Source organism: Hyaena hyaena, unplaced genomic scaffold (genome assembly GCF_003009895.1).
Source record: "Hyaena hyaena isolate Hyena2069 unplaced genomic scaffold, ASM300989v1 scaffold_686, whole genome shotgun sequence".
Taxonomy (NCBI): domain Eukaryota; kingdom Metazoa; phylum Chordata; class Mammalia; order Carnivora; family Hyaenidae; genus Hyaena; species Hyaena hyaena.
The window spans coordinates 35,571-50,544 of NW_024081319.1; the positions used below are offsets into that span (position 1 = coordinate 35,571).

Below are 14,974 nucleotides of genomic sequence, written 5' to 3' on the forward strand. Positions count from 1 at the left end.
TTTCTGTTTCTAGAAGTTCACATGTAAGGGAGAACAGACAGTTGTAAGATAGTAACTAAAATGTGAAGCGTTCTGTAATAGAGGTCTAAAAATGTTTTGAACAAGTCGAACCATGGATATTCTCAAAACTACTTTGCAAGAGACAATTTTTACTCTTTACCAAACAGAGAATTAGTTTGTGTAGAAGAAAGACTACTTTTGCAAAGTGCACTCAATCTCAATTCTATTTTTTTTCTATTTTTTATCTTAGAGAAAGAGAGAGCACAATCAAGGGGGACGGGCAGAGGGAGAGAGAGAATCCCAAGAAAGATCCATGCTCAGTACTGAGCCTGATGTGAGGCTCAATCCCATGATGACCTGGGCCAAAATCAAGAGTCAGATGCTCAATCAACTGAGCCACTTAGGCACCCTGTAATTCAGTCTTTTGACCCTCTAAACTTCAAGACGCAAATTCATCGAGAATATGAGAGCAGAGACATTTTCACTTTGTCAAAAATGAATCCAGTTCATTTCCCCCTTTCTTCTAAATATTATTTCCCATAGTTTACATAGTCCTTGCTTTTATGCAAGAATATTCTTCAAGACATTTCTTCTGATCAAATCCTCTGTCTTTTGAGGGACAACATGAACCCAGTCTTCTATAAGAAATCCAAGAGAGAACTTATCCATAGGTACCTCTCTCTACTTCGTGATTGGTAGCTGCTTGCCTCTAATAAATATTTGGCATTTGACCATAGATGTCTTTGTCAGATGGATTGTTAAAGAGAAAGGACTTGTGGCTTCTGAGTATAGTAATGAGGGAAGAAACTTATGTTGATGCTGATGCTGATGATGGCAGCAATATGGGTACACATTTAATTAGCATTGCTTCATCAACCAATCCTCACCCCTGATACGATGTATATTATTAGTATTAGTTCCATTTTATAGATGAGTTATAAAGTAACTTAACGTGTTCATACAATTTGAAGGTAGCACAGCCAGGGTTCGAACAGATTTGACTGGCCTCAGTTCATGCTCTTAATCACTTTGCTATTTGCATTGAAATTAAAATGTGCTGACAGTTGGAAGCAATTTGCAAATGGTCCTGATCAATTTAATGGGTTCATCTATTTGTCTCTGATAGGGAACTGGCTCTTTTTTTTTAAAGTTTATTTTGAGAGAGGGTGCGAGAGAGTGAGCAGGGGAGGGGCAGAGAGAGGGGGAAAGAGAATATCCCAAGCAGCTTCTGCACTCATGGTGGGGCTCAAACTCATGAACCATTGAGATCTCGACCTGAGACGAAACCAAGAGTCAGTGCTTAACTGACTGAGCCACCCAGGCACCCCAGAAACTGACTCTTTAACTCAAAGAAATGTACCCAGTTCTAAACAGTGATGATTATTTCTAGACTTCAGTAATTTTTTGGATGGAAGAAATCTTACAGATCACCTGCCTCTAACTTCTTATTTGAAGGGTGAAGAAAATAAGACTCAGAGAGAGCCTCAGTGACCAGGCATGCCCAGTGCCCCAGGCATGCTCAGTGTTCTGTCATCCCATGCTGAAAGTTTCCTCACCCTAGGGCTTGAGAGCAAAAACAGCCTAACCCTTCACAGCCCAATGGCACTGTGATGAAGATGACAGATGATAGACTGGTCCATCAATAGATGCTTGTATGTGTATATATATCTTCTTTGTGGAATGTTGGTGCTGTGTCTTTTGACCTTACATTTAAATTGTCCCACAGAGGTTTAGTATTTATTGGAGTTACTTTATATAGTCTCTCACCCTTATTGCTGCCTGGCTTTCTCTATTAGTTTGTCTACTTTTAACATTCTGTTTCTCACCCAAGTTGCTACTGCAAATAGTAGGAAAGGAGATAATCAAGTGTCTTAAAATCATACTTAATATAAAAATAAATAGACTGCAAGTGATTGCTTAAGGAAACTTCATTAGATAAGATGGATATGTTTTTATATGTGGCCTTTGGGACTGATTTTAGCTTTTAGAAACCAGATCGTTTTTGTCTTTGTCTTGGCCATCGTTTTGGTTTTGTTATTTGGTTTGTTTTCTGTTCATTATAGGCCATGGTAAGCTTCATGGCTAAATCATATCTGAATTAAGAAGAGAACAGCTGAATATATTTTGATGATCACATTTTCAGTCTAGAACATGCATCCTCTTTTTACATAGGGTTTAAATGTTTTTGGTTTTTTTTTTTCACTTGTGGAAATTGTGGCTCGGAAAAATTGAATCTTTTAAAATACAACGAAAGAGCTCACTTTCAATTCCCAGATTGCTAATCTATTGCCTTTGGGATCCAGTGAACTGAGAGGTGGTATGACTTTGCAGAGAAAACACCTCTACTCCTAGCAATGAGCCTTATTTCAGCCCCCACCCGAGGTGATTGTTGCCACGTCCTGGGCTGTGGAGGTAGTAACCAGTGTCAGAGATTTCCACGTCTGTCTAATCTGACCTGATTTAAACCATTAAACTCATAGTCCAAGGGTTTACAGGCTGCCACTAGACAAAGCAGCTTATTCTTCACGGTCAGGTGAATGAAGGGCAAGCAGTAACAAAGCAAAAACTCATAAAAGTATAACCATTTCCAGGTTTCTATACTTAGATGTGTTCATTACGTGCAGTGTTTTAGCTCTTGTTAGGGTCTTCAGAGGGTCAATTATAACACCTTCATTTTCCGAATTCCGAACGAGTGGAGAATCACAGCTAAAGCGTAAGGCAGAAAGGAGTCACAGCATCACCTGCATTACAGAGAAAGCTATTACTGACGAATGTGTGCGCACACAGAAATTTGGATCCTGAAACCCAGTGCTGATCAGTCGTACTCACTCACTAAGGCAGGTCTCTCACACAGCAGAGTTCGGTGCGGGCTTCCCCACGGAAGGAGGACAAGCCCATCCTCAGTTTTTCCGCCTGATCAGTCAGCCCAGGGCTGCAGTGACAGGTGTGAGGGGCAGGAAGGGGCAGGGGCTGAAGCAGTGGTGTGCCCTCTGCAGAAAAACAAACAAAAAAACAAACCAAAACATGAGTGGGGAATAAACATCCCTAAGCACTGGGGGTATGTGTGGATATTTGAAGTCCAAGGTTTATTGTCTATGTATGGTGCTTTATACATGTTGTATCATTTAACCTTAAAATAATTTACCCCTAGCCCACCCCCATCCCCACACTACAAACATTATAAAGGAGTTAGTATAAATATTATTATCACCACTTAGAGGTGAGGCAGCAGCCTCAGACAGGTTGCTCACCTCACTCAAAGCAGCATGGACGATGATAAAAATAGCTGCGTCAGAAACCCATTTTTCCCACTCCTCCAGTTTCTGGTGAGCAGTTTCTCATGTTAATAAGTCTGAAAATATTCATCCAGGCAAATTAGATTTCTGATTTGAAAACCATTCTGAAGCTGTATTGGCGGGAATTTGGTAATTCACTGGTATAGTGTTCAGACTGTGATTTTTGTTAACTTTTTATTTTGGAATAATTTGAAGCTTTTAAAATTAAAACTTTAAAAAATTTCTGCTTAAATAGTTAAAAGAAACTTTTTAATGTTTATTTACTTTTGAGAGAGAGAAAGAGAGAGAGAATGAGAGGGGGAGGGGCAGAGAGAGAAGGAGACACAGAATTGGAAGCAGGCTCCAGGCTCTGAGCTTTGAGCATGGAGAGTGACATGGGGCTTGAAACCACCAACCGTGAAATCATGACCTGAGCTAAAGTTGGACGGACATTCAACCGACTGAGCCGCCTAGGCTACCCTAAATAATTTTAAACAGAAAAGATGCAAAAATAGTTCAGAGAATTCCCAGATGCCCTTTACTCAGCTTCCGTGAATATTAGCATCTCATAGAATTCTAGCAAAATTACCAAAAACAGGAGATTGATATTGGTACCACACTATTAACCAAACCACAAACCTTAAACACATTTTACCATCATTTTCAATATAGACTGACCTTTTTTGAGGCTAGCAACTGTATTATACTCATTTTCGTTTCCACAGTGCTCATCAGTAAGTCTGGTCTAGAGTCTGATCAGTATCTGATTGTGGAGCGAGTCCATGAATGAATGGATGTTGGGCTCCATCATACAACTTCTGGGTGTCTGTGTGCGTTGCCACACGTTTAGAAACACATGGGGGTTATGATTTGCATGAATGTTATTCAGAACTAAATTCCACATTGGCCTTTGTAAAGCAGAGTTCTTTAAAACTGTGAAAACTTTTCAAAAGCAAAAGAGAGTGTACCAATCAGATTGAAACACAGACACAGCGGAATTCACTACATGGGCGGAAAGCTACAGTTCTGCTTTCGTCTGATCAGGCGTGTACGAATCACCCTTGAGAACTTGCCCGGGTAAGAGAAGCCGCAGTTGCTGGCAATTGGTCCTTCATTTCCAGGCAGTTAAAGTTTACATGAAACCAAATCATAGTAACTCACTTGCTTGAAGAGGAAATCCACACAGACACTTTCAAGGCTTCTCTTTTCTTTTGCATGGAGTTTCATAACATTAATGAAGTGAGAATTTTGCTACGACAGTGGTTTCCAACAGCTTCAAAAATAAACACTCTTTTAGGTCAACCTTTATAAGCAAAGAATGTGAAACCAGGAGAGAGAGGTAATATTGATAGCAAGAATTCCTTTTAGTAGCTTAATAGAGCTTAAAATGGCCACTTTTCTTACATTTTTCTCCATCATCCTTTAACCAAACTAAAAATATTAACACGACGAAGTGTAGAAAGGCAAGAATGTGGTATTATTATACTCGGTTTGGGAAAACTGGTGTAATTGTTATAAGAACTGATTTTTCTTAAAAGTGTGACTTTTAAAAAGTTTTAATTATTTTATTTGTAGATGGAAGACGTCATAGCACGCATGCAAGATGAAAAAAATGGAATTCCTATTCGTACCGTCAAAAGCTTTCTTTCCAAGATACCTAGTGTCTTCTCGGGTAAGTGTGCATTCAGCACGGCACTGTTTCCTCCAGCACCATGGACATGACTATTTAAAATCGATTCTCGTCACTTAGTATTGAAACTTTCTAACTCATGTAGTCACTAACTCCTTATGAAATACCCTCACCAGGTTCCACATCATGCTGGACCCTGGGAATGGCAGCAAAACAAAATCAAAAGAAAAAAAAGCAAGTAAAAATCATGACCTTATTTTACTCTGGGTCAGTTGCAAAAACGTAATGAACAGATGTGAAAGAATAGAAGATGATCTTAAAGATACGTGAAACAGTGTGGCATAGATTATAGAGAGAGATTGGGAGGATGAAGAAATCAATGAGGAGTCTGGGAGGGGCTCCTGGACAGCAGTGGTGAGCAGAGTTTGAAGAGTGAGGAGTCCCATCTGCGTTGAGGTCCCCAGCTGTGTGTGCAGAACTGGGGGGGGGGGGGGACAAGGGTGAGGATGTGTAAGAGGCTGTCGAGATGGAGCAGACAGACTTGGGTCAGATGATGAGGGTCTCTGAAAGCCAATCCAAAGAGTGTAACTATGACGTAACTATGCTTGGCACTCTCGCAGAGCACATTGGGATGGAGGCGCTCAGGGTGGATTGGCGTTCAGTGGGGGCTGCCGTCGCCGTGGTGGGTCTAAGGCCTGTGTAGGAATAGTCTGGGCGCCAGCATTCCGACATCCGGGGAGTGAAGGACACAGGGGAAAACATGAGGATCTGTTGAATAACTGGGCATATAGGCTTTAGGCGATATGACCCAGTGGTGTAGGTTTTGATTTTCACTTGGGTGGCTGTGAGACAAAGGAGTCGTTAGCGGAAATAGGGAAACCCCACAGGTCTGATTAGAAGTAACTAGAAAAACCCTAGAGAAATGGGTAGGAGTAAGTTAGAAGTGTGTTCTCTGGCTCCATGAGACGGGATGGCCGAGCTGTGGGGCGTAGGCGTGCTGGGCCCAGGCTGGCACGGTGTGGAGAGGAGGCAGGATCAGACAGGCCGGGGCCTTCACGATGAGTCAGCAGGAGGCCGGTGTGCAGCCTGTCGGGGAAGGGTGCCTGGGGGGCTCCTGGATGAGAGTTCTTCGTTGTGTACAAGAGTCGAGAGAAGAGCAGTGGCCGGCAGGCCTTCCGCCTTGGTGAGAGGGTAACAGCCACCAGAACACAGCTAGGCAGGCCAACATGTTGGTGTTTAGGGGCTTCCTTTTCTCTGACGACAGGAGGCAGAACAGGGACCAGGCAAAAGCTGCAATAGAACATTTGCTCTCACAAAACATGCCCCCTTTTTCCCGTTACTTCTTTCATGCCCACTTTATTCCAGTCCCTTGCTCTCCTTTGACAATAGCCTGTATTTTCTCACATCTGGCGCTGGACTCCGTCTCTTCCCTTCTCACCACCTCACCTCCCGACTTCTGGGTCATTCTGCCTGCAGACTTTTACCCCTTCTTCAACTGCCAGTTCAGAGAGCTCTTTGGAGAAAACTGTCCTGAGCTTTCGTTATCTGTGCTCTGAAAAAAACCTTGTTTTTTGCTTCTCTAATAGCAGTTATTATGCTCTACTTTGTCTTATAAGACAAATATAGGACATTTCCTGTATCCCCTAGGAAATATTAAGCTTCTTGCAGTCAGCGACTTAAAGTTAACTTTACATCTAAACACAATACGAAAATGACTCATACTTTGATGACCTATGAGAGAATTTACCTCCATAAATACTCTAAAGCAAAGGTTGCAGCCCAAAATGCAGTCAGATTCCAGGCAGATAAATTCTCTTGAGTTACGTACCTGTCTTCCCTGGGAACTGTGGTCAAGTCAACGGTACATGGCCTGAGGAGTTTTTAATGACAATATCCATAAACGAAAACAGCTGAACAAGAAAAGTTTAGCTCATCAGGTTAAGTTGGGCTGTAAGTTTGAGTTACCTGCTCTAATAGTAAATCTAAAATATTCAGTTGAGTTCTTCAAGTAGCAGTACCTTATACAATCCCAATACAGTCCCACAAAATTTCATACTATTCCAGTGTCACATCGTCTTGGAAGATATGCTTGATGATATTAAGATCTTAATTAAAAAGTAAGATTGGAGGGGTGCCTGGGTGGCTCAGTTGGTAAAGTGTCTGACTCTTGATTTTAACTCAGGTTGTGATCTCACAGTCATGGGATCAAGTCCTGCATCAGGCTCTGTCTGGGCATGGAGCCTGCTTGGGATTCTTCTCTCTCCCTCTGTCCCTCCCCTGCTTGTGCTCTCTCTCTCTCTCTCTCTTTTTAATGTTTTATTTATTTCTAGGAGAGAGAGAGAGAGAGACAGCGTGAGCAGGGGAGGGTCAGAGAGAGAGGGAGTGACAGACTCTGAAACAGGCTCCAGGCTCTGAGCAGTCAGCACAGAGCCCGACGCGGGGCTCGAACCCACGAACCGCGAGATCATGACCTAAGCGAAAGTCAGACGCTTAACCGACTAAGCCACCCAGGCGCCCCTAGAGCTCTCTCTCTCTAAAAGAAAAAAAAAATTAAAGGTAAGGCTGGATATATAGATGCAGGATAGTCAGTAACACAAAACAGCAATGGTAGTTACTACATAAAGAGAAAGATCCATGAGATTTTCATATTAAGGCAATTAGTTTCTAATTATCATTCTGTGTTTCCTAGGAACTTCAGGAGCGCTCTGCCTCACAGGTTTAGTGAGCTCTTTTGGTGTAGGTTGGCATGACAGTATTATGTCTGGTATTTACCAACCTCTTTGTCTTACTATCCCCAAATTATAATGGTATGAAGCCCCATCTGCTTGACTAGCAGTTTTTGGGATTTGTGGTCATTTTCCTCCCCTGATATTTCTTACGGTGATTTGGAATTAATTCCTGTGTTCTTTCGTGGCCCCACTTGGCACCCGCTGCTTGCGTCCCTTCCTCTGTCTGCCGCCCCCTCTGCTCTGTGGGAGGCCCCATCTTCTCGGGCGGAGCTCCTGTGCCACAAGGGGTCTACTAGCGTCACTGCCCGTAGCAGAACCAGGAACCAGCTGTGCCGAACGAGTGACGTCATGTGTGAGAAGAGGGTGGCGTGACTGTTGGGAGTCTGTCTTGTTGTGGACTGTTTCACAGGGACGCGTATCCCAAGTACTATTAGTGCAGCTCTTTCAGGTCACCCTGGGTGCTCCCTAAAGTCTTGGTGCTCCACATGTGGTCGGCGGGCCAGTTGCATCAGCACCGCCTGGAAGCTTGTTAGAAACAGAGTGGTCAGGCCCCAGACCCCAGACCCACTAAGTCAGAACCTCAGTCTTAACACTGAAGCTTCCGAAGTATGGACTGAGGTCCAGGCCACACCGGTGTTTCATCCGGGGCTCTGAGTGCAGTCGCCAACTTGCTTGCGCAGATTTTTCTAGGGCTTTCGAGGGCTCTGATGATGATTATTATTTTTCTTTACTACAATCTGGTCTCAATCAAGCCTACCCCAGTCCTTTCTGAGGTTAGCGTATAATGATACAGAAGCCTTTAGAGTAGGCAGAGAAATGATTATTTACGGACTCCTTTGTTAACTTTTGCAAAATATAAATTGAGGATATTTACATCATGTTCATTATGTTGCTTATGAGAGGGCCCACGACATACACTTCTTCTAAAATAAATACTAAGAACATTTTGTCTTTGAAGATAAACTTGACTTTTTCCTTTTTTTAAAAAAAAGCAGTAAGAAATGTGTAACTTCTATTTTCCTCTTCTTGTTTTCTCTAGTTTCTAGGAAGCTCATTGCTAAACTGAACATCCCATTGGTATTTTCTCACCTGACTCATCACTGACGTAGCTACTTTCTTTTTGCTTCTAATTGGCTTTATTTTTGTCTGTCTTTTCTTGCTGTTCTTTTAAGGTGGTGTGTGTGTGTGTGTGTGAGAGAGAGAGAGAGAGAGAGAGAGAAACAGAGAGACTGGGGGGATTAATATTATAAATTGCTTCAAGTCACGTTTTAAAGGTAGATAAGGAATAAATCCAGAAGATTCTGAAAAGAGTCTGTGTACTTAGGAGTTGTTTTGCCCAGAATCCTCACAATTCATGTGGGACTACATCTTACTTTTGAACTGAAACTCTCCACCACAATATAAAATGAAAGATGAAACCAAAATATGACTGCATGAGTATCATAAAAGTGCTCATGCAGTTTTTATACAATTGTATCCTCAAATTGGAAAAAAGAACTATAAAGCTAAAAATATAATATTTGCAGATTTTGCTGGGGATTTTCTCTGAATGAGTCTCATAAGCCTTACTCCTGTGAGGTAACTATTGCCCTAGAATTCATATTCTGTAACTTAACAGTGTTTATTCATCTCTCACCTGAAAATCCTTGGTAGCAAACTGTGACACTCACATCATCCACAAATCCTTTGTATTTAAACTCTGAATGGCAGCAGAATATTGATCCAAATCCAGGTGCAGCACAAGTTTGTGAATAAGAGGAAATTATTAATTTTACATTTTCCACAACATTTGGTCCATCTTTGATAGTGTTTTACTACATGCATTTACCTTGGCTACATGCATATTTGAATGTATTAAAAAATTGACTACATAGCTTTTTGGGTGCTTAACAACAAAATGTTGAAATAGGGCTTTTTTTGAGTGCGTTATCTCTGGAAAATACATTACATTATAATAATATTGAATATTATTTGGATGTAGATTTTTTCTTCATTCACAATCATGGATATTTATAGAGTTTAAGAGTCTAATAAAAATAAATAGACTTTAAGTCCCAATGAGATAAATAATTGTTTCTTCAATATTTAATGTTTTAAGAGTTTGAGTCAAACATTGAGATTTTCTTTTATTTTTAATTTTTAAAAATATTTATTATTGAGACAGAGAGAAACAGAGCATGGATAGGGGAGGGGCAGAGAGAGAGGGAGACACAGAATCCCAAGTGGGCTCCAGGCTCTGAGCTGTCAGCACAGAGCCTGACACAGGGCTCGAACCCACAAACTCTGAGATCATGACCTGAGCTGAAGTCAGATGCTTAACTGACTGAGCCCCCCACGTGCCCCAGGGATTTTCTTTTTAATAATAATGGTTTCTTTCATAGTGTTTCTTATTTTGATTTTTATATTAAAATAGCAACTACTTATGTAGCATGTTAACAATTATTGTATTGCTATAGGTCCACACTGTCACCTCCACTCCACCTGAATTATCACATTGACTCCTAACTGGTCTCCACCTCCACTCTGCACCTTGCCCTATCTTTCTCCATCGGGCAGCCACACTGGTATTTTCAAGTTGCAAATCTGATTCATTTAAATCCTTTTCCCATTTTAGAATTAAGGTAAAATCTTGAACAGGATTCCCCACCGAACATTCAGCTACTACTTGCCTGTCAGACCTCGTCTCTCAGAGGACTCTCTCGGTCTAGCCACAGGGCTACTTTCCATCTCGTACACGTCACCATGCTCCTTCTTGCCATGGAAGCTTTCCACTGCTAGGCTTTTTAGTCTTTTTTTTTTTTTTTTTTAAATTCTTCTTCCCTTTTCCCCCTTTTTTCAGTTTAGACTTCCTCATCTTGGGTCTAAGCCAGTTTCTTTCTTATCTATTCTCATAAAATGAGGCTATTTCCTTTTGGAGTACTATATTCTATTGCATAGTTATAAACTCATTAGTGGTATTTGATTTGACTATTTGATTAATGTCTATCCTCCAGAGAATATGGTAACCTATAAGGAGGTTCCATATGCTCAGTTTTGTAACCCCTGCACCAAAAACAATGTCCAACATAGCGGTGTTCATTAAGTATTGGTTAAGTGGGTAACTAAGTATAGTAATGACAGAGGAACCAGGTAACTAAGAACAGTAATGACAGAGGAACGATTTGCATCCATATGAACCGAGAAAGTGGTTACACTATTGATTGTATGGCTTTATCAACACGTAAATGATTTGGATTTTTAAAAACCTTTTGTCAGTGGTTTCGGGCTTTGAATTGTGTTTAAGTAAAAAAATATTTTTTCTCTGGAATCTAATGATATGATCTTTATTTATAATATAAATTACATGAACAAGAACCTGGAAGTCCATTCCAGAATGTTTTGAGGTGGGTTCCTAGGGCTGGCTGTGTCAGGTTCTGTAGATTTCTGTTTGTTAGTAATACATTATACATGCCTCAGAAACCCCCCTAGATTGTGAACATTTGCAAGCCCTGGAGATGCAGAGAAGTGAGACGTGGCTTCTGTCCTTGAGGAAACCACTCCCTAGTGGGGAGACCAGCACGTAAGGTGAGGTAATTTTCACGATGGGGTAAACCCGGAGCACTGAGGAGTGTGTGAAGTCTAACCCACGCTCTTGGGGTCAGAGGCATTTCTTGGAGAAGGTGACATCTAAGATTCTCTGTAAAGGATGAATCAGAGTTAAGCAGACAAAAGGGGAACAGTTGTTCAAAAACTCAAGATTTGAAAGGGCCTAGTAAGCTCAGGGAACTTCACAAATTGCAGTGACCTTGACATAGGATGAGGCATGTGGAGGAAGTTGGAGAGGAAGTTAGAACTGGAAGCAGTAGTTAGGAGCTTAAGGAATCGGAATTTTATCCTGTGAAGAGTCAGAGGCAATTGATGAATTTTAGGCAGGCAAATGGCATTATCAAAAATTTTTGATGGCAGTTTGTCTGGGGAAAAAGTAGGGAGTAAATTTCAGTTGGGAGACAAGGGAGACAGGGACGGGAGCTGAGGCTGCAGTCTGGAGCAGAGGTGATAGCAGCCTGAGCCATAGGACCAGTGGAATTGAAGGAAAAATCAGATGTGTAAGAAACTTCAAGGATTGAGAATGGGCTTCATTCGCAGTTCGGTGGCAGGATTCAAGAAGGTAGGGTGGAGCGGGAGGCGTGAGAGGTTAGATCTAGTAAGAAAGAAGGCACTGGCCACAAGGACACCCATATTTATGACCTGAAAATGAACACGCAATGACGCCTTTTACAAATGAACTGGGAAACACAGGAATTCTCTCTCTTTTCATGGAGATGATGGAGAAGGGATGTAAGTTTTGAACATAGTGAGTTTGAGATCCTCACAGAACAAGCCGGTAAACTGCCCAGCCTTTGAATATACATACCTGGAATTCATGGGTATTTAGGAGTACAGTAAATACATGAGGTCTGGTTTGTGTAACTTATTTGTTAGAAGCTGAGTAGATGAGATTTCTTTTGGAGTTTTGTGCGGAAGGAGAATATCAGAGGACCAATGGTGCACCTTGGATGTGAGCGCTTAGGGGCGAGTAGAATGTGTGGTTCACATACGTCTGCTTTTTAAGTCCTGGCCTGCAGGACTGTGGCCTCAGTTCACTTCTGGAAAGATCTCAGGTAAGTGACTAAGAATCACATTATTCTGTGTCTGGAAATGGAGCACTCAGGTGAAAAACCTTCCAGTGGTTTTCTTTGAGTCTTGATAAAGAAGACCAATCGGTGCATGAGGTCCAAACCCTCCATTAATCTGTTTTGTTCAAAATGGATCAAGGTCTGCGCACTATAGAAGAATGTGGGGTAAAGCCATCACTGTGTTTATGATAGATGAGCTTAAAACCAAGGCTAGGCCAAACCTCAGGTAATTTTTCTAGAAACATCCACTACCACCACCCTACTCCCCACAGATTAACCTAGCTAATAATGAAATGTATTTACTGTCATCAACGCCATGATTCTTTAGATCATTCAAATGTTCTCCTATTCTGGGACATTCTGCATTCCAGGTATTCTAGATCATGGTGAAATAAGCCTTCACCTATTGGATGAGTTGCATTTCCTTCAATCAATTGACCATGAAATTACCGTGTTTCCAATGGTATTTCCTATAGCAGAAAATAAACCAGAATTCTCCTCTCAATTTTTTTGTAAATGGTGTGGGTTTTCATTAAACTTGAATTCGACCATGGCTGCGAAGCAGCCCAGTGCAATCAGAAAAGTCTGCAGGACTACCTGTTAACAACTATCAAATAAAAATGCCCCTATTAAATCAGGCATTTAACATATTTGAAGATTGAATTTACGGAACAAATTTTTAGGAGCCAAAAAGTCTAGTGCCCGTTCTAAATCCCCAAGCATTGTAAAAAGAGGATAAAATGGTAGAAATTAAGAGGGAGTTCTAGTCAGCCACTCCTGCATTTCTAGCTTTTGTCTTTTATTAGCTTGTGAAGGTTTTCCATCATAAACATGTTGATAATTAAAGAGTTGAATCTTATCGCTGTCCTTCTTTTGCAACTTAATTCCATTTCTCATTTCTCTCAGAATTAGTCACTTTTTAAAAAAGTTTCATTTATTTCTTTTTGAGAGAGAGAGGGAGAGAGAGAATCCCATGCAGGCTCAGCACTGTGAGCATAGAGCCCGATGCGGGGCTCAAACCCATGAACCATGAGATCATGACCTGAACTGAAACCAAGAGTCAGACACTTCACCTGCTGAGCCACCCAGATGTCCCAGATTAGTCACTTTTAATGTGCTTTCATATAAATGACCTCCCGCCAATTGGCAAGACCAAAATCCGTGGTCAGAAAAATTGTCTAATACTTTGTATGTTGTGTGGCTTTGGCATTTTTTTCTTTTTAGGCTACTTTATGTATGTAGGTCTTATAACATAAGAAAGCTATACATATTTAATGTACACAACTTGATGAGTGTGGGGATGAGTATAAACTGGTGAAACCATCAGCAGTATTTATGCCATAAACATATCCATCACCTCCTAAGGTTTCCTCCCACCTTGTTTGTTCGTTCATTCATTCATTCATTCATTCATTGGGGGTGAGAAGAAGGTTTCACATAAGAGGTACCCTTTTAGCAAATCTTTTAAGTATACAATACAATACTGTTAATGTTAGGCACTATGATGTTGTAGATCTGAAGGACTTATTCATCTTGTGTGACTGAAATTTTGTACCATTTCCCCTTTCCCTCGCATCTGATAACCACTGTTACACTCTCTGCTTCTATGAGTTTGACCAACTTAGATTCCTCATATACGTGCTATCATGTTCTTTCATATCTGGCTTATTTCACTTTAGCATAATGTTCTCCAGGCTCACGCGTATTGTCGCAGAAATCAGGATGTCCTTCGTTTCCAAGGCTGGATATGATTCTGTTGGTCTCTAGTCTTAAGGCTCAGAAAAGCATTTTAATTCTCTAGAATTTATTCTGACCATTCATTTTTCTCCCTCTGTCCTACTTTCCCACTCAACCTGCTTGATATCAAAAGGAGTGACGAGTGGAGTTGCTCCAATGCATAGAAACAGGAATTGTCATATTGTATAGTACTGGATACGGAATCATTACTTATATTTTGTTATTAACACGGCTGCCTAACAATGTACACTGTTCTCTGTGTTGCTTTGCTGTTCTCAGTCCTGTAAATGAAAATTGGTCAGTGTCTATGAGCTTAAATGTAATAATATAAAGATATCCTACCTCTTCTCCTTTATTCCTCTAAGGGGCATATGCACATTTATGAGTGTCACGCAGCCACAATCTGTAGGTTTACCTTTGTCATGTGGATGGTGGTACGGGTAAGACAAAAGAGAGCCAGCTCGACGACATGGACTAAGCCCTGCAAGTTTTTCTAAGTACATATTTTACATCTAACTGGTTTTGAGAAAAGCTCTCAAGATGCCTTGTATGACTTAACCCTGATTATATTTGGAATCAATTTAAAGGCAATGAGAATGAGTAATCTGGAATGTTTTTCTGTGGAGCCTGTAAGACTATCTAGGTAATTATAAGATGCTTCTAAGAGTCTAAGATGTTCCTTTCTGAAACTGACAGCTTCCTGTGAAATATTTTTTTCAATCTGCTGTTGGAAAGGATATCGTGGGGTATACAGAAATTCAGAAAGAGATTGATTTTCAAAACAATTATAAAATATGTTGGCAGAAATTGTGCTTCTAATATTCTGTTCTTATGATTGCCCAAAGGCAATTCAAGAATGCAGAAGAAATTTCTGGGTGGTAAATAAGAAAGAAAAAAATACTCTAAGAAAATACTGATGGCTCTTAAATCTGAGTTCTGAGAAAACAC

The 14,974-nt window shown here is 40.9% G+C and overlaps 1 protein-coding gene across 2 annotated transcripts in view; it reads left to right on the plus strand.

Annotated features, from left to right (window-relative positions):
- The first annotated feature begins 4,850 nt into the window (after nt 1-4,850).
- Nucleotides 4,851-14,974, plus strand: part of RGS7 (regulator of G protein signaling 7) — a 269,469-nt gene continuing 259,345 nt past the window's right edge. For both annotated transcript variants that reach the window (XM_039217413.1, XM_039217412.1), the window contains exon 1: nt 4,851-4,947. In XM_039217413.1, coding sequence (XP_039073344.1) covers nt 4,851-4,947 — 97 coding nt within the window. The remainder of the gene's footprint in view (nt 4,948-14,974) is intronic.